This window comes from Oreochromis niloticus, linkage group LG18 (genome assembly GCF_001858045.2).
Source record: "Oreochromis niloticus isolate F11D_XX linkage group LG18, O_niloticus_UMD_NMBU, whole genome shotgun sequence".
Classification (NCBI taxonomy): domain Eukaryota; kingdom Metazoa; phylum Chordata; class Actinopteri; order Cichliformes; family Cichlidae; genus Oreochromis; species Oreochromis niloticus.
This window is the reverse complement of record NC_031982.2, coordinates 37,903,086-37,927,840: the sequence shown is the minus strand read 5'-3', so window position 1 is coordinate 37,927,840 and position 24,755 is coordinate 37,903,086. Positions and strand designations below refer to the sequence as shown.

The 24,755-nt window shown below is 45.6% G+C and overlaps 2 protein-coding genes across 7 annotated transcripts; both read left to right on the top strand.

Annotated features, from left to right (window-relative positions):
- The first annotated feature begins 197 nt into the window (after positions 1 to 197).
- LOC100704934 (cadherin-7) lies at positions 198 to 11,216 on the top strand. 6 transcript variants are annotated; one of them, XM_013267460.3, is made up of 12 exons: positions 198 to 596; positions 1,122 to 1,360; positions 2,275 to 2,569; positions 2,730 to 2,849; positions 3,348 to 3,515; positions 5,127 to 5,314; positions 7,018 to 7,271; positions 7,349 to 7,485; positions 7,555 to 7,718; positions 7,942 to 8,059; positions 8,809 to 9,063; positions 10,416 to 11,216. In XM_013267460.3, the coding sequence occupies exons 1-12, from the start codon at positions 326 to 328 to the stop codon at positions 10,886 to 10,888; spliced, it is 2,682 nt and encodes an 893-aa protein (XP_013122914.2). In that variant the 5' UTR covers positions 198 to 325; the 3' UTR covers positions 10,889 to 11,216. The 6 variants fall into 6 exon arrangements, with proteins under 6 accessions (XP_013122914.2, XP_013122912.2, XP_013122913.2 ...); XM_013267458.3 differs by having other exon boundaries at positions 1,077 to 1,360; XM_013267459.3 differs by having other exon boundaries at positions 1,074 to 1,360; positions 7,555 to 7,676.
- Positions 11,217 to 16,427: 5,211 nt separating this feature from the next.
- On the top strand, positions 16,428 to 22,440 carry dnajc1 (DnaJ (Hsp40) homolog, subfamily C, member 1). The gene is made up of 12 exons (XM_003459837.5): positions 16,428 to 16,780; positions 17,619 to 17,720; positions 17,839 to 17,885; positions 17,965 to 18,130; positions 18,231 to 18,328; positions 18,408 to 18,501; positions 20,206 to 20,287; positions 20,382 to 20,548; positions 20,658 to 20,777; positions 21,092 to 21,140; positions 21,450 to 21,817; positions 21,896 to 22,440. Exons 1-12 carry the CDS (start codon positions 16,643 to 16,645, stop codon positions 21,962 to 21,964), a joined length of 1,500 nt encoding a protein of 499 aa, XP_003459885.1. The 5' UTR covers positions 16,428 to 16,642; the 3' UTR covers positions 21,965 to 22,440.
- The last annotated feature ends 2,315 nt before the right edge of the window (positions 22,441 to 24,755 follow it).

The following is a 24,755-nucleotide window of genomic DNA, read 5'->3' as shown; positions in this document are numbered from 1 at the left end:
AAGTTTACAACATAACTGTTTGAGCTTATCAGTCTCTCATATCATTGTCCATAAACAGTCTTGTGCAAGCAGAACAGAAAAAATGCACAATAATGTATATCACAAAAATGTCCTCTCATTACCAGTGTAGAACACATATGCAACATTATACAAACATTATACATGAAACCATACCGTGTGCGCCTTTTGTAATCACATATTTTAGACATGTTTTTTAATCAATTTTACACTTTTATCAACTTATCTTGTAATTATTAAGCATCTCTCTATCACAGAAACATATGAAATAAACAACTTTATTTTAACTGTCTCAGGGACAGTTACAATGTTCATTAAAACAACACAGGAAGAATCTGCCGTCCTCGGTCCAAGTCATTTGACTCCTCCCTCCCTCCTGATGAGGCGGAGCCTAACACCCCCTCCTCCTCAAAGGGAGCGGCGTTTGTGTAACAGACAGAGAGCGGCAGAGAGGGAGAGAGCATCGGAGCTGCTGCTGGTTTCAACCTCTTTCATCAATTATCAGTCATCATCATCTGATGCGATTGCTGTCAATAACCTACAGATCCACAGGGGACTGTCCGATCAGCAGCTGGAAGGTAAGACTGCTGGTTTGTGTATTTAAGGTCAGAGTTGGCAAAAACAGCAGATTTAAGAGTGAGGAGAGTGTTTTCAGATTACTGGGGCAGATTTAACGGGATGAAGAGGAGCTTCAGATTAACAAAATCCTTTAAACTGGGCTAAAATATGTTTCTATAATCACACTTCTCCAATGTTGTACGTTTGCTTCATAAAAAGTTCAGAGGGTAACATAAAGAAATGCTCTGCAGCAGCACTCTGAGATAAATCCTTCAAACTGAGCTCATTTACATCGCAGTAATGTTACCAAACTGATTATTGGAAAATGACTTACAGTTACATTTTGATTAATTTGTCTCAGGATTTTGTTAAAAATTCAAAGTGAGCTGAGAGCTCACTCACGCCCTGATAGATTTTAATGACATCCTCAATATTAAAAGAGAGGACAGGTCCTTACCGTAAACTTTCATTCTGTTTGGCTCAAACGATCCCGCCAGCAGCTCCTGCGACTGACATCTTTTTGCTGGGCACGCCTGTTCCCTCAGAGATGAACTTTCTGCATCTCCCGAGCATGCTCACTGTGATCATCCTTTCCCTGTGGGAGAAGTCCGGCTGTGGGGCAATGACGCTGAACTCCGTGGCCCTCCCTCAGGTGTCAAGAAGAGCACGAGGAGGGGGAGCGGGTGTCTACTCCACCCAGAGCAGGCAGAGGAGGAGCTGGGTGTGGAACCAGTTCTTCGTCCTGGAGGAGTACACCGGAGACGAGCCACTCTACATCGGAAAGGTACGAACTGTAGATTTACAGATTTAGTCTAAATGACAGCACCAGGTCCAGGGCCCGTGCAGGTACCTGTACCGGCCCGGGGCCTACGTCCTGGCTCTGTCTGCATCATAGATGTGGGGTTCAGATTTGTCAGTGCAATCATCCGTACCTGAAGGAGATGTTTCTGTGCAGCTTTGTTGCAGCATATTTAAAGTTTCTCTGAACCAGAACAAAAACTCGTTTTGGTTCCCAGCAGCAGTTCATAGCTCATACTTTTGTTTTGGATTAGAACTTTAAGCATGTCACAGACCCAGAAGTCCAAACAGAAACCAATAATAAATAAACAGAATTCTTCAGGGAAAGAATAAAGAAACATAAAACGAGGGGTAATTCTACTGAATCTAAAGTGGATTAAAAATATGACAAACTTTAATCAGGAAGTTCTTCTGGGGACTGGATTAGGACTTTTCCAAGAACATTACAGGACATCGGATATAAAGTGAGGGAACTAAAGGACATCAGGAGGAACTCCACTCTGAGCAGAGTTTTTGGTGTGGATGGATGTACCTGGTGAACCTGGTACAGTGTGTCTGTACCAGGCGGCTGTGGTTCAGGAGGTAGAGTGGGACATCTCCAAACTGGGAGGTCGATGGTTTAGGTCCTGGCGTATACTGAGCTCTTAGTTGTCCATTGTACTGTGTGAATGTTAGGTTAATAGCACTGAGTCAGGCTTGTAATAAGAAATGTGGCATAAAAAAACACCAGTTTGTTGGTTGTGCAGTTCAAAGGTCAAAACAGTGAAACAGGTGATGTTTATTTAAAATGAAACGGGCACATTTGCTTTGACTGTTTCACGGCCAACTCCATCTTTGAAGGTTCATTTTCTCAATAATAACAATAAGAAATGTTTGTTGTACTCAACTGGTTTCCTGCAGCTCCACTCTGACCTGGATAAAGGTGACGGACAGGTGAGGTACGTCCTGAGCGGCGAAGGAGCGATGTCCATCTTCTCCATTGATGAGGACACCGGAGACATACACACCACCAAAAGGTTGGATCGGGAACAGCAGGCGTACTACACACTGAGAGCTCAGGCTCGAGACCGGAATACCAACCTGCCGCTCGAACCTGAGTCCCAGTTCATCATCAAGGTCCAGGACATCAACGACAACGAGCCCAAGTTCCTGGACGGACCGTATGTGGCCCGGGTGGCTGAGAGGTCACCTGTAGGTGAGTTCAGAATCAGCTTTTGTCTTCACATAGTTGTTAGATGTTTTATGAAGACACCACCTCAGAATTCACTAGTTGGGAGCAAATCCTCATTTAGGTTTGACAGCGTTTCTACGAGACGGCAGCACTCCCTGTTTGAATAAAGTTTGATTTTGTACAGGTACGTCTGTGGTGACTGTGGTGGCAACAGACGTCGATGATCCAACCTATGGAAACTCCGCCCACCTGGTTTACAGCATCCTGCAGGGGCAACCATATTTCTCTGTGGAGCCAAAGTCAGGTGAGCGTGTAGCTGTGAAACACAGACCCTGCAATGATACAGAGAGCACTTGGTGACAGTGGGAAGGAAAAATGTTCCTTTTAACAGGAAGAAATCTGCCACGACCAGTTGGGGTTGAGTATTAAACTGCTACAGACCATGACTGACTTTACCCATGAGCCTTTGGTTGCAGAGTTGTCTGTAACCACCTTCGTGTTGAGGGTTAAACGATCTCGCCTCCTCTCTGAATCCTGTAGTCAGATTGCAGCAGATTTAAGCGGATTAAAGCAGCTTCGGCCTCTTCGGCTGAAGCCGCTTTATTTACTCTTTGTAAATGAGGCCACATAATGTCACGTTCACATCAGTTCGTGTCGGCGCTGCACAACACCGGTGACCTTTTTGATGTCAGCATGTGGATCAATTATTAGTGCGTCATGTCGATTATGTCACATTCCAATGTTTCTCACCTGGGCACTCATGCTCACCTTCAGACTGTACCAACCTCTCACCTGTCTGCAGGTGTGGTGCGGACAGCCCTGCCTGACATGGACCGGGAGCTGCGGGACCATTACCTGCTGGTCATCCAGGCCAAAGACATGATTGGTCAGATGGGAGGTCTGTCAGGAACCACAACGGTCACCGTGATGCTGACTGATGTCAACGACAACCCACCTCGCTTCCCCCGCAGTGAGTCTCACCTGAGAGTGTCCTGTTAACACCTGTTCATTGATATTTGACTCTCTCGTAATCCTGTCCTTCTGGATTCAGACCCAACAGAGTTTCTTTAGAAATCACAGCTCCTCCATCTGCCTGCTGGATTTTTACCAGTGAGCCTGCAGAGCGTCGTGACCTTATTCCAACATGATGTCCAGAGATTGTGAAGAGTTACAAGTATTTAGGGGTTGTTCTTGCCCACAAACTGTGTTTTGAGCCTCATGCTGAGGCCACTACCAAACACGTTCAGCAAAGACTGTTCTCTTTAAGGGAAATGAGATCTTTTAATGTCTCATCTGAAATGTTCTCCTTGTTTTACAGAAGTTTTATTGAATCATTTATCTGCTTGGTTTGGTAACATGACTCTGAAGAACAAGAATCGGTTGGGACTTTTGGTAAAACCTTGCAGCAAACTCTCAGGGCGTTGGCAAGATGGACTTTTGACCATTTATAACAAGCATGTGCTGAGGAAGCCTCATTCTATTGTTAACTGTTTGAACCATCCACTTCACAGTGAGTTTGACTTGTTGCCCTCTGGCCGTCGTTTTAGAGTTCCTGTGAGGAAGACTAAAAGCCTCCAGGTTTCTTTTATCCCGACTGCAACCCGTCTCCTTAATGGCAAATAACTGTCTTGTGGCTTTTTATCATTGTTTTGTTTATTCTCATTGTTGCCCTGGTCACGGGCTGGCTCTCTGACCCAGCGTTTTGCGCTTTTTTTTTTAAATTTTTGAGTCTGTTATGTTAAGGTTGTATGATAAGTTCCTTTGTTATTCTTATTTAAGATTTAGCTGAGTTTTGGTTTGCCATTATTATCATCTGTCTCATGAGTTTTTGTATTGTGTTTCTTGTCTTTCATATGTTTTAGGGCTGTGTATTGTGTTGTCATGTCTACGTCTCCATGTTTCCTGTTTTATTTTGAAAGAGTCTGGTGTGTTCTTGTTCATTGTGACTTTCCCCGTAGCGTCATTAGCTTCATGTGTGTCAGCTGTGTTCCCACTTCCCCTGATCACCTCCTGTGTATTTAAGTCCCTGTTTTCTGTGTTTCATTGTCAGGTCACCTGTTATACCCACCATAGTTTTCATGTTTATCTCCTGCCACCAGCCAAATAAAGGCTCGTTTTTTTTGTTCACCTGACCTCTCCCTGCCTCTGCTTCTGGGTCCCGTTCACAACACATAGGCGTACCCTGCCGTGACTGCCCTTGCTGCTACACTAAGGCTACGTTCACACTGCAGGCGAAAGCGCATCAAATCCGATTTTTTTGACCCTATGCGACCCATATCCGATCACGGTATGACAGTGTGAACGGCACAAATCCGATATTTTCAAATCCGATCTGGGTCACTTTCGTATGTGTTACTGAATCCGATACATATCCGATGTTTTAGAAAGCGACTGCTGTGTGAACGGTCATGTCGCATTAAATCCGTCTTTTACGTCACTGACACAAGACAGACGCCAATTATCAGCGCCGGAGAAGTGTGAACGTAGCCTAATTTCCCCTGGGACAATAAAGAATTGAATTGAACTGAACTGAAGGGGGCACTGCAGGCACTCCTTCAGCTTCATCCTCTGTGTCCCACAGAGAGTTACCAGTTCAGCGTCCCAGAATCCACACTGGTGTCAGCGGTGGTCGCGAAAATCAAAGCTCTGGATGCGGACGCTGGTCCAAACGCTGAGATGGACTACAGGATCCTGGACGGGGATGGACTGGGAACCTTCAGGATGCTCACAGACCCCCACACACAGGAAGGACTGGTCATCCTGATCAAGGTTCTGGATTGTTTGTAGGTCACAGAAATCTCCAGTTTTTGGTTCTGATGTTTCTGTCCACTGTGAACTCTTCCGAGTCGATCCGCTTCTCGGGATGCGTCCCTGTGATCGTTACATCATCGCGTTAGCATTGGCCTCGTGTGCAGGCGGCGGTCCCAGAGGACGTCCCTGCTGCTCGGCAGCTGCTCACAGCTGTTTAAATTTAGCTCGCTGTGTCTCCTGCAGATGAAACTGTTTTATTGTTCTGATTTTAGATTCATCGCTCAGATAAAGGTTTCCTTTCTGTTCTGTTCTGTCAGCTGTCGTGTCTGCACCAGCACAATGAGGATAAATGTGGGTGTCTCCTTCAGATAATCACATGACCACGTTTTACTGATGGCCACGCTAGTTTATTTATACGGCACCCTGTAACATGATTTACAAAGGAGAACAAAAGCAGTAGATAGGAAGTGGTTTCCAGGTTGGGTCAGTCTGACCTCCATGTGTTGGTGGCTCCAGCAGCGGGCAGCTTAGCAGATAAATGTCATCTCACCCTGTGTAGTTTCAGATCTCGGCACCACTAGCTGAAAGCCCTGCTGATATGAGGTCAGATACATCCAGGGCCTGAGCCATCCTCCGACTTTTAAACCATTAGCAATATTTCTTGGAAGCCAAGATAGGAAGTCGGAGTGATGTGCTCTGTTTTCTAACTGCAGCCTTCTTTCCAGCCTTTGAGAAAGCCAGTAAGTAGAGCATCGTAATCCCTGTACACACGAACAAGACTCTCCAGTCTTGCTGGACACATAAAACATCTCAGGCTTGTCTCTGTTAGCTGCAGCCAACTGTCCACAAAAAGGTCTTTTTGTGACAGAGCCAACTCATCTGTGTAACCCACCCACCTTGCATTCATGAAATATTGGACTCGAGGACTGACCCTCGACCCTCCATGAGGCATGGAGCTAATTCCTGCCTTCTACCTGTCTAAGAGGCACACCTCTGAGTTCTGACTTGTACTGAGGTGTAACAGTAACAGGGTCTGTTTTCAGGTGACTGTCTTTTAACACATTTATGAGAGCAGCTTCTGTGCTGTGACTGAAACATTTAGCATCACAGTTTGATTAAAAGCCACTTTCTCTTACCGATAAATTTCATGTTAATGAACACTAAATGCAGAAGGATACAATTTCTGTTCTTTAGCGATGCAGAGAAAACACCAGCAAAGAGAGAATGTGTAAGATGGCAGAAAGACCCTGATAGCTTCAATTTTCTTTGGAAAAGAGAAAAACTGATTTGAGTTTGTAGGTGAAATAAGCTCCTGAGGTTTTTACGTTCTGGTTACGTTGGAGAGCCGGGTTTTTGTCTGACTCGCAGACTCTCTGAGTAATTACGCTGAAGTTCTTTCCTGATTTGGTGCCAATGTGACGTTTCAATGTTTTAAGCTCGACAGTGGTGCTCAGACTCTGTCATAGCTATGGCCTCCATTCTCATGAAGGCCCCTCTTGATGAGGTGCAGCTCAAACATCTGTTGGTGTGCTGTCAGCGGGATAATAGACGTGAATGTTTAAGGCAGCTCAGCTCTGTAGGAGCATCCACAGCACTTCAGAAACGTAGTTAATGCATCGTGGCGTATTTGTTACGGTAAATATTCAGAAGTACTCAGATCTCCAGGGAGACCAGCCTGCACTCAAAGGCCTCTGTGATGTTATGTCCTCCCTCCTCCTCAGACTCTGGACTTTGAGACCAAGACCAGGTACACTTTACGCGTCGAGGCGTCCAATCGCTACATGGACACCCGCTTCCTGTCAGCTGGGCCATTCAGCGACGTGGCGACAGTTCGGCTGCAGGTGGAGGACGTGAACGAGCCTCCGTGTTTTTCCCCCCGCGTCAGCCAGATGGCGGTTTCAGAGGCAGCGCCGGTGGGAACTGAGGTGGGATCGGTTTCAGCTCACGACCCTGACGCCTTGAATTGTCCCATCAGGTAAGACGTGAGGCGGTAAAATCACCACAAACATGTTTACCCCAAAACGCAAAGACAACACCTGTGCCCCTCTGCAGGTACGCCATCGACCGGAAGTCGGATGTGGAGAATTACTTCGACATTGACAGACAATCAGGCGTGATCCGGACGAGCAGACGTCTGGACAGAGAGCTCAGCGCTCTGCACAACATCACCGTGCTCGCCACAGAGAGCTGTAAGTCACATGACATCAGTTTGTCTTCCTGCGAGCGGCAGGTGTATCTGACAGGTGTGTCTGTCTCAGTGGATCACTCTCAGGTAGGCAAAGCCGTGGTTCTGGTCTCTGTGACAGACGTCAATGACAACGCTCCAAGCTTTCCCGTCGAGTACCAGACATTCATCTGTGAGAACGCCCAGCCGGGACAGGTGAGGCTCACCTGTGGCTTACAGACAGGCATTCACAGAAAGGTGAGCGAGTGTGCAGAAGGCGAGTGAGCAGGTGTGTAGACAGACAGGTAAATACAGCTGCTGTGGCTGTGATGTCACTGAAATCCGTTATTTAATGAGCATCGTCTGTGAAATCTCTGTAATCTGTTACTGAGATGGATCCAAAAGTCCCATCAGGTCACATGAGCATTGGTGACTGGATGTGCTTCTGATTTTCTCCCTCTGTTTGACCTTTGGCCTTTAGATCATTGAGACGCTGAGTGCTGTGGATTTGGATGAACCCAAGAATGGACATCACTTCCTGTTTTCTTTGGCTGCCAAGGCTGCCTGGAACCTCAGCTTCATCCTGAGAGACAACAACGGTACAGTCCACCTTAATCAGTAAACAGCAGAACTGTGCAGTCCACCTTAAAACCAAAAATAACTTCAATGAAACAGAGCAGCTCTGTGGTGTACATGGACCAGCCTGAATTTAAGGTTTAACGCCCTAAAAACATGTTGAGCACCCTCCTGTGTCAGTGATGTTGTGTGTTGTGGCTGGTAGTCACGAGTTTATTGGTTCATGAGGAAAATAAGGACACTCAAACTGAGTGTAAGAGGATCACTTTAGTGCTGCAACAGTGAATTTTATGTTAACAAGCTGACCTCATGCACCGTCTCTTTAGCAGCAAGCAGTTGTTCACTGGTGGCTACCTGCACTGAAATAGGATCCACCCGTTAGCCGTAATATTCCCATTTGGAGACACTTTGTGAGTGAGGATTGTGTGGAGGACAGCCCGTTTGAGTTGTGTGACCTGTCGGTTCAGCGGACCGCCCAGCTGGTGTCCGACGTTGTCCCGTCTGTGTGTGTTTGTCCCTCGTGGTTTCAGCGAACACACTGAGCGGTGCTATCTCTGTCTAACCCACAAAGCAAAAACTTTACCTTCACAGGATCCAGAGCTGCCAATCATCCATGAGCTCCTCGCTGTAGCTCCTCCCACACGTTTTTGGTTCTTTGCTTTTGGAAATGTGTTTCTTGCTTCAACCCGGGCATGGCACCCCCTTAAATAGCACTCTGTGTTCCACCTTAAAAGCTGCAGGTGATCAGGTCGATCTGTCCGTCTGTCCTCAGACAACACCGCGTCTGTCCTGACACGGCGGGCCGGGTTCCTGCAGCGGGAGCGGCCGCTTTATTTCCTGCCAGTGGTGATCTCAGACCGCGGGACTCCGCCTCTCAGCAGTACCAGCACGCTGACCGTCAGCGTATGCAAGTGCGATCTCCATGGAAACCGCCGGAGCTGCATCCAGGAGATGTCACCGCTGCTGCTGCCAAAAGGCCTCAGCCTCGCCGCTGTTGTCCTCCTCACCTGTCTCCTCACACTGCTGGGTATGACCTGAGACGAAGTCCCGCCTCTTCAAGTTAAACTCAATAAAGTCAGAAACAGGAAGCAGAACCTGGTTGGCTTAGAGCTGATCCAGATCCAGAACCTCTGTCCATGAGGTAAAATAAAAAAAACTAGCTGAAGCTGGAGTAGATCATCAGACCGATGAAACTAGAACCAAATCTGAAGTCACCTGAAAGCAGCGAGCTCACCTTTTAGTTTTTCTCCTGTTTTTTATTTTATTGGGGTTTTATTTATAGCTTATGTTTTTTTAATTATTTAGTTCCAGTATACAGCATTTTGTGTCAGCTGTGGAGTGCTTTATAAATGAAGATGATGATGATGATGATGACTTCATTAGGACACTGACGGGCTCAGCTTTGACGCATCTGTAAGGAACATTACCCCGACCAGCTGCTCTCAGCATCACCTGTACGATCTTGTCAGGGTTAAGGCGGTGTTAGGGTTAGGGTTTGGTCGGGTCTGTGAAAACGATCGAATCAGCTGCCAGTCAGACACTGCATAAGAAAACCTGGAGTGCTGTTCTACATGCAAACAGCATCATTTCAATGCAGTTTAACTTCATTTACACAGCACTAATTCACAACAGCAGCCACCTCGAGCTGTTTTACACTGTAAGTTCGTACGATATCAGAGAGAAAGCCAACAGTCAGAAACTCCAATGACTCTTTGGAGAATTTCTGACATAAAAAGGGCTAGAACATACGACCTTTTTATGTAATAGTTCAACTGTGAACTTTGTCTGTTTGGGAGCTGACACAGTCTCAATGGAGATGGGTTTTTGGGGGGTAGCAGGAGGAGAGAAGCTGCAGAGAGGCGTGTAAGACTGCAATTCTGCTTCCTGGTCCCAACTCTGGATAGTCATATTTTGGGGGGTTTAATAAATTTGTCCATATTTCTAGAAATGAGAGCTGCTCCATCCAAAGTGGGATGGATGCCGTCTCTCCTAACAAGACCAGGTTTCCTCCAGAAGGTTTGCCAGTTATCTATGAAGATAGCTGGAAGCTGTTCAGATTACCGTGTTCGTTGGTCTGTAGCAGGGAAGCAAACAACAACAACTCTACCAGTGCAGAGAACAACAAATATCACACAAGGAATACAGTAGGAGTAAAGCAGGAATAAAGTAGGAATACAGTAGGAGTAAAGTAGGATTCTGATATTTTGTGTGTGGAATTCTGAACCTGTGTCACTTTCAGGAAGATGAAAACTTCCACATTCAAGGTCGTGCTGCAGAACTTCACTCGAGTTTCAGTCATTTAAAATTACTCGACTTTGCCGCCATCACCTCTGCCTTGTTAACTTTTTAAGATGACTCCACCCCTTTGTCTGCCCTCAGGTGTCGCTATGGTAACAGGTGCCATCAGACGCAGAAGGAAGGAGCCTCCGATTATTGACGATGAGCGAGATGTTCGTGAGAATATTGTTTGTTATGACGATGAGGGCGGTGGCGAGGAGGACACCGAAGCCTTCGACATGTTCACGCTGAGACACCTGAACGAGACCAAACGGAGCAACCACGCCACCGCCGCTGAGCCCCCGCCATCCAGGAAAGATAAACACCAACTGTTCCAGGAGTTTATCAAGGACCAGCTCCGGGAGGCCAACCTGGACATGACGGCACCACCCTTTGACTCTGTGCAGACGTACGCTTTTGAGGGTAGCGGGTCAGCTGCTGTGTCGCTGAGCTCGTTTAGCTCGTTAACCTCGCTGGAGTCGGAGCAGAGCTACCACTTCCTGAGTGAGTGGGGGCCAAAGTTTCGGAAGCTTGCAGAACTCTACAGAGACCGCGAGGGAGGTGGTGCCTCATAGAGTCCACGCCTTGTGGCAGCAGGTGTGTGACATACAGGTGAAGAGAGTGTGGTCTGTTTAGCCCATCTGAACTGGATTAGTCCTCACACCAGGAGCTCTGAGCACCCTGAACCAGAGCAGAACCTGTAGAAGTACCGGCAGCTGGACCTGGACCTGGGCCTGGAACCAGCCAGCTCGAGCTTGAGCTGCCTGACTGGACCTTTACGTAGTTACTGTGAAATATTTCCTGCTGTTGCTACTTCACAATAAAAGTTTGCCAGTGGTGCTGCTTTTATTTTGTAGGCCTGAATGTGTAACAACAGAAATAAAACTGAGTTTATGAAAACTGCAGCTGCTGTTTTTACTGCTGTAACACGTCCCAAACACCTGTGAAGTATGCACAACTCTGAATTTAGAGGAAAAGCTTTTCAGCAAAAAATTTTTAGTTTGTGATTCACTTTGATTTTTCTTTTTAAGATTCTGATGAGTCCGAACCACTGATGCTTCTTCATGTGTGCTCTGACAGGGTTAGTGGGCGGGGCACAGAGATGCTTTCCACCGTACAAAGAATATCTGGTATGTTGAGTGGACAGAGCGTTTGCTGTCCACTGAAACTGAAATGAGTAAATTTGAGTAATATTTGGGTTGCTGGAACAACCCAAATATTACAGATATAATTCATCTTTTTTCCCTCCAACTTTATTTCAACAGAAACTTTTAACAACAACAAGCACCGTACAATTGTAGTGCAAAATTATCATACAGAGGAAGATGGGTGTGTATAATAGGGTGACCAACCGTCCTCTTTTCCCCACACATGTCCAATTTTCACGTTCTGTCCGGGGGGATTTTCGAGATTGATGAAAGTGTCCAAGTTTTCCTATAGTCCGACAGAGGACCCATGTGTGTGACGTCATCCCCGAACTGCTGCTTTGTAAGTTGTTCTGCGCTCACAGACGGGACAGACAGACGGGACAGACAGCGCGCAGCAACGTACCTAATGATGTTTAAAAGATCCCAAAACACAAGTGCATCTTTTCAGACGAACTGCAAAAGAAATTTCCCTCGTACCGACTCAGTACTGGTAATTTTTCTTATGCAGATGAGGCATTATTTCTGTACTATTATTTAATTCCAGAGGCTTTTAAGTTTGTTTTTTTGCACTTGTTGACTTGAAAAATCCTATATGACATATTTTATTTCACAATTCATTAACCGCACAGAGAAGGCATCATTTAAATATGTTAAATATGTTTCTTTAAGCAAGTTCTTCATGACTGAGCCAAGTGTCCTCTTTTTTGGAAATCAAAATATGGTCACCCTAGTGCAGGGGTCAGCAACCTTTAACATCCAAAGAGCCACTTGTTTCCACGCAAAAGAAAACACTGGGATCCGCAAATACTTTTTGACATCTAAAATGAAGATAACACTGTATATATATATATATTTTTTTTTTTTACCTTTATGCTTTCTGTGAACAACTAAAGTGTGCTGCTTATGAAATCCATGAAGTGCTACAGAGAAAATTACATTTTATTTATGTAATTAACACATTTTGAACTCTTAAAGAAATATAACAAAAATGAAATACACTCAGTTGAAGGTCTCTTAAATGAATTTAAAAGCTGAACTTAAATGATCCATGTAGCAAAGAAAAACTGTTGTGAATGAAGCGAGATCGATCAACTGTAGACCAGACAACAAACGACGGAGGCCCAGAAAAGTGCAATCAAACGATGAGTTTATTGACAACGGAGAACAACCGTCAGCATATGGCTTATTTGCTCTGACAAAAATACACTGAGTTCTGGTTTTATAGCATAGAGGATCACACCCCCACATACACGTCAATACAGGTCAAAAATACATTATGTCCAGTCATTGTTTACAGACAAGGGTACATCTTGTACATCTCTAATAACTATAAACAGACATATAACTTCTCTCTTTGATAACACCTTCCTTTTAAGGTAATAACTTCAAGCTTCAGGGCCTCTAAGGGCTAATAATGGACCCTCGTCCTCAATCACTAAGTAGACTGAATTGGCGCAGGTCTCAAATAAGAAGCAGAAGACACTTGGGCCTTCGCTCAGGCCTGCTACTAGATTTATGTGTATTGTAAGCATGCATGCAATTAACCTGCTATGTTCTCATCTTCCCTCACCATGTATCACCTGGACACTCTCACCAGTGAAGCTTAAAACCCTCTTGGATAGAACATCAACTCTAAACAAGCACAGTTATGCATTGTGTATAGAATGAACTCAACCTGTGAATAGAATGAATGTGATGACAAACATATTCAATGCAATATGAACCCTGTAAACAATATTACTGATAAAATAATACTGTAGAACATGTTATTAATGCATTTATCATAAGGCAGAGTATATGGCAGCAATAAAAGAATCTCTAAATCCCAACATGAGCCGCCACCCTTATATCGCCTTTGGGCTTTTGGAACGTAGCGGAGCCTTGACCTGAATTTTAAAAAATAATTTGAAAAAAATCACTATGCTACAAAAAAAATGAAAAATAAATATCTGCAAAATTCTGCATAAATATTTATTTTACCTGGTTAATGTGTGTGGCGGGGCGTGATCTGCAGAGCCGCTGCATGGGAGTCGGACGCACCTGAGCGGAACCCGCAATCACGCCTCGCCGCCTTAAAGTCTGTGCTCTCTCTGCTGTTGTGTTGTCAGGCTGAGCTGAAAAGCTACAGCCGGCTGTATGCGTACAGCAACCGTGTGTGAAAAGTGGTCAGTAAAGAGATGCTGAAAAGCATGTTCATGCAAACATCGTCGGGTCTGCCGTGGTATGTTTACCATGGGACTTCTGCTCCTGAACCTCTGCGCACAGCGTCTGCAAACCGGGGCTGTACGAAGTCACTTTCATCTTTACGCAGGACTGTAAGCTGTCATCTGTGAGGCGTGAGCGGTGTTTGTTTTTAACATAGTTCATGGTGGAGAACAGCTGCTGACATAATTTGTTGATCCAAAGATCCATAATTGGCCTACGTGGGGTTGAAAGTCTCAATAAATGCATGGCGTTTCGGCGGGTACACCGAGTGTGACGCTTATTTTGAACGACGATAAAATATAATTTTATTTTTATATTTCAATATCACAATAATCTTCCAATTTAGAACTACAAGTTAAAAAAGAACTAAACACAAATAAAATACACTTCAGCTAAATACTTCTAATTTATTTTCCCAAACCACCCGGAGCCGCAGTATAAGGACTAAAGAGCCGCATGCGGCTCCGGAGCCGCAGGTTGCCGACCCCTGCAGTGTATAATTAAACACATAGGAAGAAATACCGATTAAAAGGGAAAAACAGTTAGAGATACAGTGACACTGAGTAATTAAATAAAGACATTAAAATTATTACAAATATGAAAGGTTTTTAAAGTTTTCTTGTTGTGAGAGGAACAAACCTTTATGGCTGTGGACTAAAATCAGATGAGTGAGTCTCTCTCAGTCAGTGATTTTGATAAGATGCTGTCAGAAACGAGCGACTTGTTTCCATGAAACCTGAGTAAAGCTAAATGTTTCTATGGCTGTGTCCCAATTCAGGGTCTGCACGCTTGAAGTACGCATTTCAAGTGCGATTACGTCACCGCCACGCAACGACGGCTGTCCCAATTCAAAGTGCACTTCAAATGCATACTCCAAATGCGCCGTCGATTTCCCCAAATATCAAGCGTGGTCCGGTGCACGCTTCGTGGTCCCATATATCCCACAATCCATAGCGCGGCGGTGGGTGTGGATAATTTTGCCGCAAAATACGGCAGAAGGGAGCGGCCGAAGAGTGAACTGTCAAAAGTAAGTACTGAATATGATGTCACTTATTTATGTGGGAATGTTTAAGAACATTAAAACATTACTGTTGGCCACATGTCGGCAAAGTTATGTGACATTAGTGATGTTTGTACTTTCAGCGGTAACTTGGTTTTAAAGCCTCTACTTCTAAATATATATATAGTTGACCTTAATCTTACAGAGAATGTGATGATTTTATGGATAATTAAAGTCAGTCATATATCCACAAACACAACAAGCTGAAAGTCAGTGATGCTGCTCGGTTTGCAGTCCTGAATATGACGGCACAAGCAGGATTCACTGCACTGTTAATGTTAGCTATGTTATATTGCTGCCTCTGTTCGGTGGTGTCGAGCCAAACGGACTTTAACGTGTGTTTGAACGAGCTGACGGTTCACTCGTTAAGCTGAAAGAAAGATGCTTTAATCACAGGAGTCACACATGTGTCCACTGGACCATCTGGGAACTCTTCTTGTTTAGCACTCGTAATAACACAAACACTAAATCCTCCTTCTCTTGTGCTGTTTTGTAGCAGTGTGTACACCTGAGACTGTCACCTGTCTGTCTGTCCTGCACTCTCTCTCTGTTTCTTTCTCTCTGATTGTGGAATAAAAGTATGAACATGTATTTATAAGTTACACTTGGGACTATGCTTTATATATTCTGAGCTAAGCTGATCTATAGTGTTACATCATATTCTATAAGGATGTTATGTGTTTGTATACTTTCTGCCCAGTTTGACCCATTTAGCAGAAGTCAGCCTGTTTAAGGCTCTGATATCTATTCTGTATGACTTAAAGCAGTTATGACATGGTCTGATTTTCTCACCCAATAAAGGAATATTTCATATATCAGTCTGATCTTCATTCTATCAGAAACAGTTATCACAGCTCGTACATTTTCTTTTTACACATATATATATAAGCATTGAGCCAAATTTAGTAATGCCAACATATTGAAAGAACAATGTTTGTCTCTTATATATAATACATCTGTATATACACTGTCAGAGATACTTGTCTTTGAGTGAAGATTTAAGATGATAGGAAATATAAATAACTGCAACTTGCATCTTTGACCCAGAGTTCAAGCTCATATATATATATGTATATATATATATATATATATATATATATATATATATATATATATGTATATATATATATATATAATCTGACAATACTATAATATTGTCCATATTATATTAACATTACCACAGTGAGATGATTTTAGTCTCATGAACAACATTAGCTAATTATTATTTACTAACTAATCTTGAAATGACTGTTCAGTACAGAAATGAAGCCCAACTATCATGTTTTACAGTCCTGTGGTCTCAACTAATCAAAGTGATGTCATGACAAAAATGAATGAACAACAAAACATTTTTTCTCCTTCATTTCTGTCACACAAAGCTGTTTGAAACATTTCTCGCGGTTAGTATCATGGTTGCTAGGCAACCTGAACAGCGCGACGAAGGCTAGACCGTCCCATTTCACAAGCCTCTCACTTCCGCACTTCCCGTACTTGTAATACGCACCGTAAGTAGTACGCGTAGTGTGGGTACTTCAAGCGTGCAGACCCTGAATTGGGACACAGCCTGTATCGCTCTCATGTGTTTGGAGGAAGCTCCAACAGGGTAAAATGAAAAGACGTCAGTACTCCATCAGGGCGGAGCATAATCACGTGATGAAGAGGCGCGCGGAGCTGCGGCGGGCCCGCGCGGGGGCGCTGCTCCTTGCAGCCAGGAACACCACAGACGAAGAAGAGCCGGATGTTCCGGAGCGTGTGAGGTGGCTGTCGAAGCGATCGGGTCCCCGGGTCTCTGTGGTCTCTGTAGCCGGGTCCAGGAGCGTGTCCCCGGGTCTCTGTGGTCTCTCTAGCCGGGCCCAGGAGCGGGTCCCCGGATCTCTGTGGTCTCTGTAGCCGGATCCAGGAGCGGGTCCTCGGGGATGGGGCTCCTGCTGGTCTGCCTGGCCCTGCTGGTCTCCGCGGTCCCCCCTCTGAGCGCCTGGGACGAGGACCTGGAGCTGCTGGACCTGGTGGAGGAGATCCCGCAGACCTTCTACCAGTTCCTGAACGTGGAGCAGGTCCGTGCCGAGCCGGGTCTGGTTAACTGTTGTCATAGTGAAAGATTATTGCGACGATCACAGCTGATAGATCCGTTAGAGAATAATCAGACCAGATGTTACCCGATCATGTGTTTTCTAACCCGATTAATAGAACCTGCAGCAGGTGGAGCCAGGTGGGTGGGGAGGCTGTTATTGATCCGTTATTGGTTGCTTATTAATTTAATGCTGTGTTTCTGAGCATGTGCAGTTCACACAGCAGCAGGTTGCTCTGTGATGCAGACGGCGGTCGGACTCTGACATCAGAGTCCAACAGCGTTGAGCTGCTCAGAGGAAGTTGGTGTTTTTCAGGCTGATGAAAAAAACCACAATGACTCTTCTCCTTCTTCTTCTTCTTTTAATAAATGGGCTGAAGAGGCCGTCTCTGATTGGTCAGCGGGTGCCTTTATCTAGCTTTGACTGATTCTAATGCAGGTGCTCAACGCGTTCCTGACCACTTCCTCTACAGACCGTCAGACTGACGCACATGACACCTGTGACATCACAGGAACCTTGGCGGGAGGTGGTTGTTACACGTCACTTGACAAGACGGAATTAGCAGTGAGAAAGTAAATGTTCAAATAAAGACGAGTCACAGGAAGTTCATCATGTCCAGGTTTTCTCTGAGTTATCTCAAACGCCATCAGAGATGACGTCTGTGGCCACGGTGGTTATCCGCCGTCTCCATTATCCGCCGCTGTGTATCCAGAGACTCAGCAGCAGATCAGCGTCGTGTTCTACACCATCTCACTGCTGTCAGAGGAAACATCACCTGGTCTCAGGTGTCCAACGCTGACCTCTGACCTCTGTCTCCCTTCAGGAGGCGTCGGCAGCAGAGATAAAGAAGGCGTACCGCCGTCTGTCCCTGATTCTGCACCCTGACAAGAACAAGGACGAAAACGCAGAGATGCAGTTCAGACAGGTGGGAACAACTACAAACAACAACAACCTTAAACAAATAACAACGACCTTAAACACAACAACAGCACAAATAACACACCCCTAAGACCTGATGACTGTTAGCGTGTGTGTGTTTGCAGCTGGTGGCCATCTATGAAGTCCTGAAGGATGAGGAGAGGCGGCGCAAGTGAGTGTTTACATCTGTTTACGTCAGTCAGTGAGAGCCAATAAGAGCTTGGCGTTCTGACAGGTGTGTGTCTCCTCAGGTATGATGACATCCTGCTGAACGGGCTCCCTGATTGGAGGCAGCCGGTGTTTTACTACAGACGGGTGAGGAAGATGAGCAACATCGAGCTGGGCTTCCTCCTTTTCCTCATCCTCACCGTGGGGCACTACGCCGTCATCTGGTCCATCTACCTGGAGAAACAGCTGGTGAGTTGGCCAATCAGAGTGAAGTCAGGGTATATCTGCTCCAGCCAATCAGAAAGGAGCAGATAGAAATAGCCAATGAGGGCCGGTCTTCTGTCTGCAGGACGAGCTGCTGAGTAAGAAGAAGAAGGAGAAGAAGAAGAAACTGAACTCCAAACCTGCAGAGGAGCTCAGGTGTGTCAGTCAGGAGCGGGCTGACAGGTACGGTGTGACATCATCACCTGTGGAGTTCCTTTGTTTGTATGTGTGTGTGTGTCTGATGTCTGTGTGTGTGTTTCAGAGACCAGGACAGACCTCAATGGCAGGACATCCTCCCTCTGAAGCTCAGCATCTGGATCTACCTGTCCATTAAGAACCTGCCCCAGGCCGTGCAGGTAAGAGTGGGCGGGTCTCCTCAGTAAGCCATAGCCACAGTGCCTCTGCCTATCAGGACGTGAGGGGGGCGGGTCTGGCAGCATTGGGCCAATCACAAACCTAGATGTAATTAGAGCGACTGCAGACTGAGCAGCGCTGAGGGAGGAAAAGCTCCGCTTTGAGAATAAAGTTTGGCCTGTTTGAATCCACGGATGGTGAGATGTGCACACACCGATGAGGGTCACATTTGTGATCTTTAAAGTTCAATGCTCTGGATTCAGAGCAGATCTGACCCCAGGTCAGCCAGTGTTTTAGGATCAGAACAATTAAACTGTAACAGGATCGTGTCGGATGTTTCAGACCCTCCTGCTCTACCCACAGTGGGATCTTCCAGGAATGGTGACACTTTTTTCCAGTGATATGATTGGTCGATGAAACCCCGTCAGAGATGACGACCGTCAGCACAGAACCAGCTGAGCCCTGAGGGTCCTCCTGGGCTTCCTGCTGAAATCAATGGAGTGTTTCTCTGCAGTTACAAACTGTGTGAACAAAGCTGTAAATATCACAGCAGATGTTACTGTGTGAAAGAGGCTGGGACACAGGAAAGTAGGGTGCCTCATTGATTTTTGCATTTTTTTGCGTAGAGCCTCTTTGAAAATATGCTTCAGTCAACAATAAATATATTCATCATCTGTGCAAAGATTTCTGCTGTGAAAGAGTGAGAGATTACTGTTAAATGATAACCAGGTGTTTGGCACCATCTGTCGGTTACATTTAGGCATGAAAGCAGAAATGATTGAAGAAATGTTTGGTTTTTTGAGTATTTCTCAAGAGTCGTCTCCACTCTCGTGTACACCTTTTCCCTTTAAAGTCTGAGCGGCTGTAACTTGGCCGATTTGCATGATCAACACCTCTTTTTAATCGTTTGAGCCAATAGAATCACGGTAACATCGCCATGTTTACGTCAGTTCCATCAATCAGAAGTTGCAATACGAAAAGTACAAGTGGCACTAAATTTAAGACGCTCGTCCTCATCCAATCAAATATCTGTAACTGGGCAGAAAACAGTGATTTTTTTTTTTAATGGGAAACGGCTCTGAGGCATTGTGGGAAATTGAGTTATTGAGGAAACAAGCTGTAGTCTCAAATGGATGTTTATGCTGTGAGAGCAACGGGTAAGTCTGATTTTACGTTATTATCGAGCGGTCTGCTCCTGCTGCTGGTTCGGTGAATTTTGGTTGGAGCATGACGAATCTTGAAGTTTATGAATCTGTGAAATCTCTGCTTTCAGAAAATGTAATTCGCTCGGTTAGCCCGAGCCAACGAGGCTCTGTTCTGTTTGTTTATGGACATTTCATGAAATGACGGGACCGTTAACTGTTTGTTGCTTTCGTTGTTGGTGTTCGTAGAAACAGTTTATACGAGCTTGTAGCTGAGATTCAGAGGTTCCTGTGGATGCCAAACACGCTGAGACTTACACAGCCGACCTCCTGTTACAACCGATGTAACGGGAACACCGCCCCCCCCCCCGGTACCGGTACGCTTTGAGCTGGTTAATGTGGTGATCTGTGGCACAGAGCGGGAAAAGGTGACGGCTGCAAATTAGAGCTGTATCCATGGAAACATGAAAGCTTCCTGTCCCACAGCCTGATGACGTAGCAGTGGAAATCCCTTCTGGTCCCGGCTCTGGTGCTCCTGGTTCTGATCCAGTCTCTCTGTTGCAGGAGGTGAAGCAGTACTATGAGGACTATCAGCAGATGAAGCAGGAGCAGAGAGAAGCTGAAGCCGAGCAGGAAGTGGCTCCACGTAAGAACACCTGATCAATAATCAGCTTTCAAGCTGCCAGTTTGCCTTCAGAGTGATCAGTAATCAATCAGTAATCGCTAACCCGTCCTCCTAGGAGAGAAGCGGCCGAAGGTGAAGAAGCCAAAGGTAGAGTTTCCCGTTTACGAGCCATCGGCGGAGAACCTGAACCACACCCAGAGCTATGACCCTACCACGTCTATCGAGGACATCGAGGAGCAGATGGACGACTGGCTGCAGGATCGCAGAGCCCCCAAGAAGAAGGTTATTGATCTCGTATTGATTGCTCAGATCAGGCGTTAAAGAGAACTTGTTCTGGTTCTGTTAAACACGATCCAGCCTCTGTGAACGCTCTTTGTCTGTCTGTCCTCAGGCTGCCGATTGGACCGAGGACGAGCTGAGTCTCCTCAGCAGGTTGATGGTAAAATTCCCAGGTGGAACTCCGGGCCGCTGGGAGAAGATTGCTCATGAGCTGGGTCGATCTGTCAGCGATGTAAGTGTGTTTGGTCTGGACTGGCACTCTCCTGTGAAGGCTCTCCTATCATCATCTTCTCCAATCAGTTCAGTTCAATTCAGTTTTATTTACACATAAATCACAACAACAGTCGTCTCAGGGTGCTTTATATTGTAAGGGTGACCTTACAATAATACATACAGAGAAAAGCCCAACAATCATATGACCCCCTATGAGCAAACATTTTGGCGACAGTAATCACTAATGATTAAATACAGAGAGGCGTCATTTAACAGGAGCATGCTCTCCTGGACCTCCTCTGCTTCCTGTAACAGAGTCTGTTTCTTCTACAGGTGACGACTAAAGTCAAACAGATGAAAGACAGCGTGAGCCACACCTCAGGTAACTCCGCCCACCTCTAGCTTACGTCCTGGACAAAAATGTCGCCACAGTTCAACATCGATAAACTTCTCATTTCCAAGACGCGTTCCTGTGGCGTAGCTTTGATAACTGATGACCGTGAACAAAGTGTGTAGATGACCAAATAAGACGCTGTAAAAATATGTTGTTACATTTTGACACCAGTAATAATGTCAGTCGTTTACATATGTGTCCAAGTTCTTTTATAGGACTGTCATGTTCTACTCTTTGGTTCTACTGTCGGGTTCTGTCCGGTTACATCAGCCGTACTCCGATTCTCTCATGTTTCAGGTCTGGTGAAGCTGTCGGAGCTAAAGGCGCCTCCTCTTCCTGTGAGGTCACATAATGTGGACGACAGCGTGATGACTCAGAGGGTGGGTGAGGCTTGTGAGGAGGAACAGGAGGAGGAGGTGGAGGCACCGACGGTTCGCAGGAGGAACAGGAAGTGTTCGGACGGGGGGGAGGTGAAGGTCAGAGGTCGTCGGCAGAGAGATTTTGACCCGGCGGCGGTGGACAAAGAGGAGGCGGAGCCTCAGCCAGAGCCCGCCGTGTGGACTCAGAACCAGCAGAAACTGCTGGAACTTGCTCTGCAGCAGTTCCCTCGCGGGACGCCCGAGCGCTGGGACCGCATCGCCAAGGTGGTCCCGGGAAAGAGCAAGGTGAGGCGGGGCAGGCGAACTTTCAACAGGCGATCGAGAAGTGATCAATAACTGACGGATCGTGTGTATCGATTACAGGAGGAGTGCATGATCCGGTATAAGATCCTCGCCGAGCTCATTCAGAAGAGGAAACAAGCCAAGAGCTGATGCAAGGTTCTGACTCCGCCCCCCTCTGGTCAGGTGATCGGTCCGCTGCCTCCTGATTGGACAGAATCACAGCACTCAGAGGGTTGGACCAAGAGGCGACACACACGCAGATAACTGATCAGAATATTGATTAGACGTTCTGCCAGATTGAGCATGCTCACAGCATTGATCAGAAATTCTGTGTGATATCAATCGACTGATCGATATTCTGATCTGTGATCATCAGCCAGTCAGGCCTTTGCTTCGTGGCCCCGCCCTCTGCTGTGCGTGTGTGAAACAGGAAGGGACCTCACAGTTTGATGTGCCTTAATCTCTCTTCAGCCAATCATGTGTTTACTCATCAATAAACAGTATTTATTAGCTGCCTATTTGTTTTTCTTTGACTGAAATATTTACAATGAAACCTTGTTTCGTATTGATTATTGATTGTCATCAGCACTGATCAGCTCATGAAATAAACGTTTCATTATAACTCATTTCATTTCCTCTTTACCTGTGGTCAATAGTTTGAGTTCTGCTCTTTAACACATTTTTAAATACTGATCAAACTCAGCTCATAACATCGTATTACAATATTATTTTATGTCAAAGGAAAAAACCTTAGAGAAGCAAGAAACACAAACTCAAGTTATGGCATGTACATGGGCGAGGCTTACTGCGTGGCAGGACACAGGCAAGTCGCGCAGAGCCTCAGTCCGTTCTTTATTTTATAGCAGAGAATAGATTACACAGCATCTCTAGGTGGAGCATACGTAATAGAAAAACATCTCTAGATATGGTTATCGCATGAGTGGCCGTTATCCATAAGACAAGAGGAACTAGTATCTTTTGTCATATCAGCTTCAGGTTGGAACTGTCTCTGCCTGAGCGTGTGTGACTTTGTAACTTCCTCACGCATGCTTCTGTTCCTTAATCTGTAGGTTGGCACATCATGTTTTCACAAGAAATTATACTTAAGCAAAATAAAGGTTATCAAAGTAAGTAAATGTAAAAATCTCTTAACATTCCCTCCTGTTTTTGCTGATTTAATTTCTTCATAAAACATGCTTAAAACATCAAAGTCTACTTTCTTGCTGTCTGCATTTTCAAATAGCTCGTCATTGTGCATGTGATTTTAATCAAACATGGTTATATTCACGTTATAATTTTAAACAGTGGCATTTTCATCATTTTCATCTTCACTCTCATCATTAGGTTCTAAATCAAGTGGAATACTGACGTATGCTGCAAGTGAGGTGTTAATCATTCGTTTGATTATGGCTTTTAGACATGGGATAATACATGTGGCAAAGAAGCAGAACAAAATTAAAAACACTCCAACTCCAATGAGTAGTCTCTTCAGTACTTGTAGCCATGAGCCGTTGAAAAGCCAGGTGAACCAATCAGTGGTGTTTTTCACATAGTCCTGACTTTGGGCTTCCTTCAGTTGCCTTAAGGCATTCAGAGCATCAGTCATGTTTGAGGAATGCACATTGTCCGGGATGTAGGTACAGCAGGTGTTGTCGAAGGGGACACATAGTCCTCCTTTCTCGGCGAGAATCGTATCCAATGCTACTCTGTGTTGCATTACTGCAATGCGCAGAGCGTCGATTTCTTGGTTTTGTTCGTCGTTGATTTTACATGATGCGTTCAGAAAGAGTCCAAAGCGATAATCCAATGTTTCAATCCTTAACATGTTTTTTCCAGTTCCAACCCACGGAAACAGTGAGTGGAGGACCTTCTGTCCAGTGGTCCATAGTTTGAATTCCTCGGGCACATCACTGCCGTACACGGGGTCGTGTGGTTGGATACCTGGAGATGTTGATCTTCCTTTCCGTCGTGTGGTTGGGGTGGTGTTTACAGCGGTCATCCTGAAGGTGTGGTCTGATATGAAGATGGGGGCACAAACTCCGGTCCAGCCTGGGGGTAGTATGAAATAAGCACTTTGTCCACATAGCCAGGCCATTCCTTGGACCCAGTAAGTGCCATTTGAGGGGCCGGTCGTGTTCACGGGGGCACCTTCTCCACTTCCAGCGGTCCGATTACAATTAGTGGTGTTTCCCAGCGGTCTGTTACCGTTGTCTTGTCGGTAGCACATGGAGTGGTTCTTCCCTGGGGTTTGGTCCAAGAACACTGGGAAGTGAATGGATGTGTTCCGGTTTGTCACGTTGAAGTTGATCCAGAAAAGTTGGTCACACGTTCCATTGTCAAGTCCAGCATCTTCAATGGTGATTATCTTGTATTGGGGTGGTCCCTGAAAGATACTAAGGAAGTTAAGCGAGTAGATGGTAGATGAGCTTGTCTCATTGATGGTGATTTTATTATGCTGATAGCCAACGCCCGAAAAGCTGGCGGCACGTTTGGCTTGTGTTTTGTTCTTTATTGTCCTCGAAAAGCGCGAGGAGTCCTGCTAGGAGCAGGAGGACAGCTACTAGGACGGCGAGTGTCTTCATGACAGCCAAACACACCTAGATCCTCGGGTGAGTAGACTACTGGCGAGAAGTAGAGGGCGGGATATACCCAATCAGCCCTCCCTTCACCAGTCAGATCACCTGAGGGTAGGGGTGCCGGCGTCTATGAGTCTGGGCTGTCACTCACTTTCTTGCAGTGGCTTTGGTGAATCCAAGATGGTCTCTCTGCTATCTTACAGGCGGTTGGTGTGGTGATAAGCACTTGGTATGGGCCTTCCCAGCGGGGCGAGCTCCAATTCTTTCTCTGGAGAACTCGAATCAGGACCCAATCACCTGGCTTCAACCTGCAAGATACTGGAGAAGATTCAGAAGGCAGTTTATTGTTCAAAACAATATCTTTG

What these genes read in the sequence shown, in the direction of transcription:
- LOC100704934 (XM_013267457.3), top strand. Translation starts at nt 326, where the DNA reads ATGTTCATTAAAACAACACAGGAAGAATCTGCCGTCCTCGGTCCAAGT. An exon ending in GGCTGAGAGGTCACCTGTAG is followed by an intron (nt 2,570 to 2,729) that starts GTGAGTTCAGAA and finishes GATTTTGTACAG; the next exon opens with GTACGTCTGTGGTGACTGTG. An exon ending in CTCTGTGGAGCCAAAGTCAG is followed by an intron (nt 2,850 to 3,347) that starts GTGAGCGTGTAG and finishes ACCTGTCTGCAG; the next exon opens with GTGTGGTGCGGACAGCCCTG.
- dnajc1 (XM_003459837.5), top strand. Translation starts at nt 16,643, where the DNA reads ATGGGGCTCCTGCTGGTCTGCCTGGCCCTGCTGGTCTCCGCGGTCCCC. An exon ending in CAGAGATGCAGTTCAGACAG is followed by an intron (nt 17,721 to 17,838) that starts GTGGGAACAACT and finishes GTGTGTTTGCAG; the next exon opens with CTGGTGGCCATCTATGAAGT. An exon ending in TGGTCCCGGGAAAGAGCAAG is followed by an intron (nt 21,818 to 21,895) that starts GTGAGGCGGGGC and finishes TATCGATTACAG; the next exon opens with GAGGAGTGCATGATCCGGTA.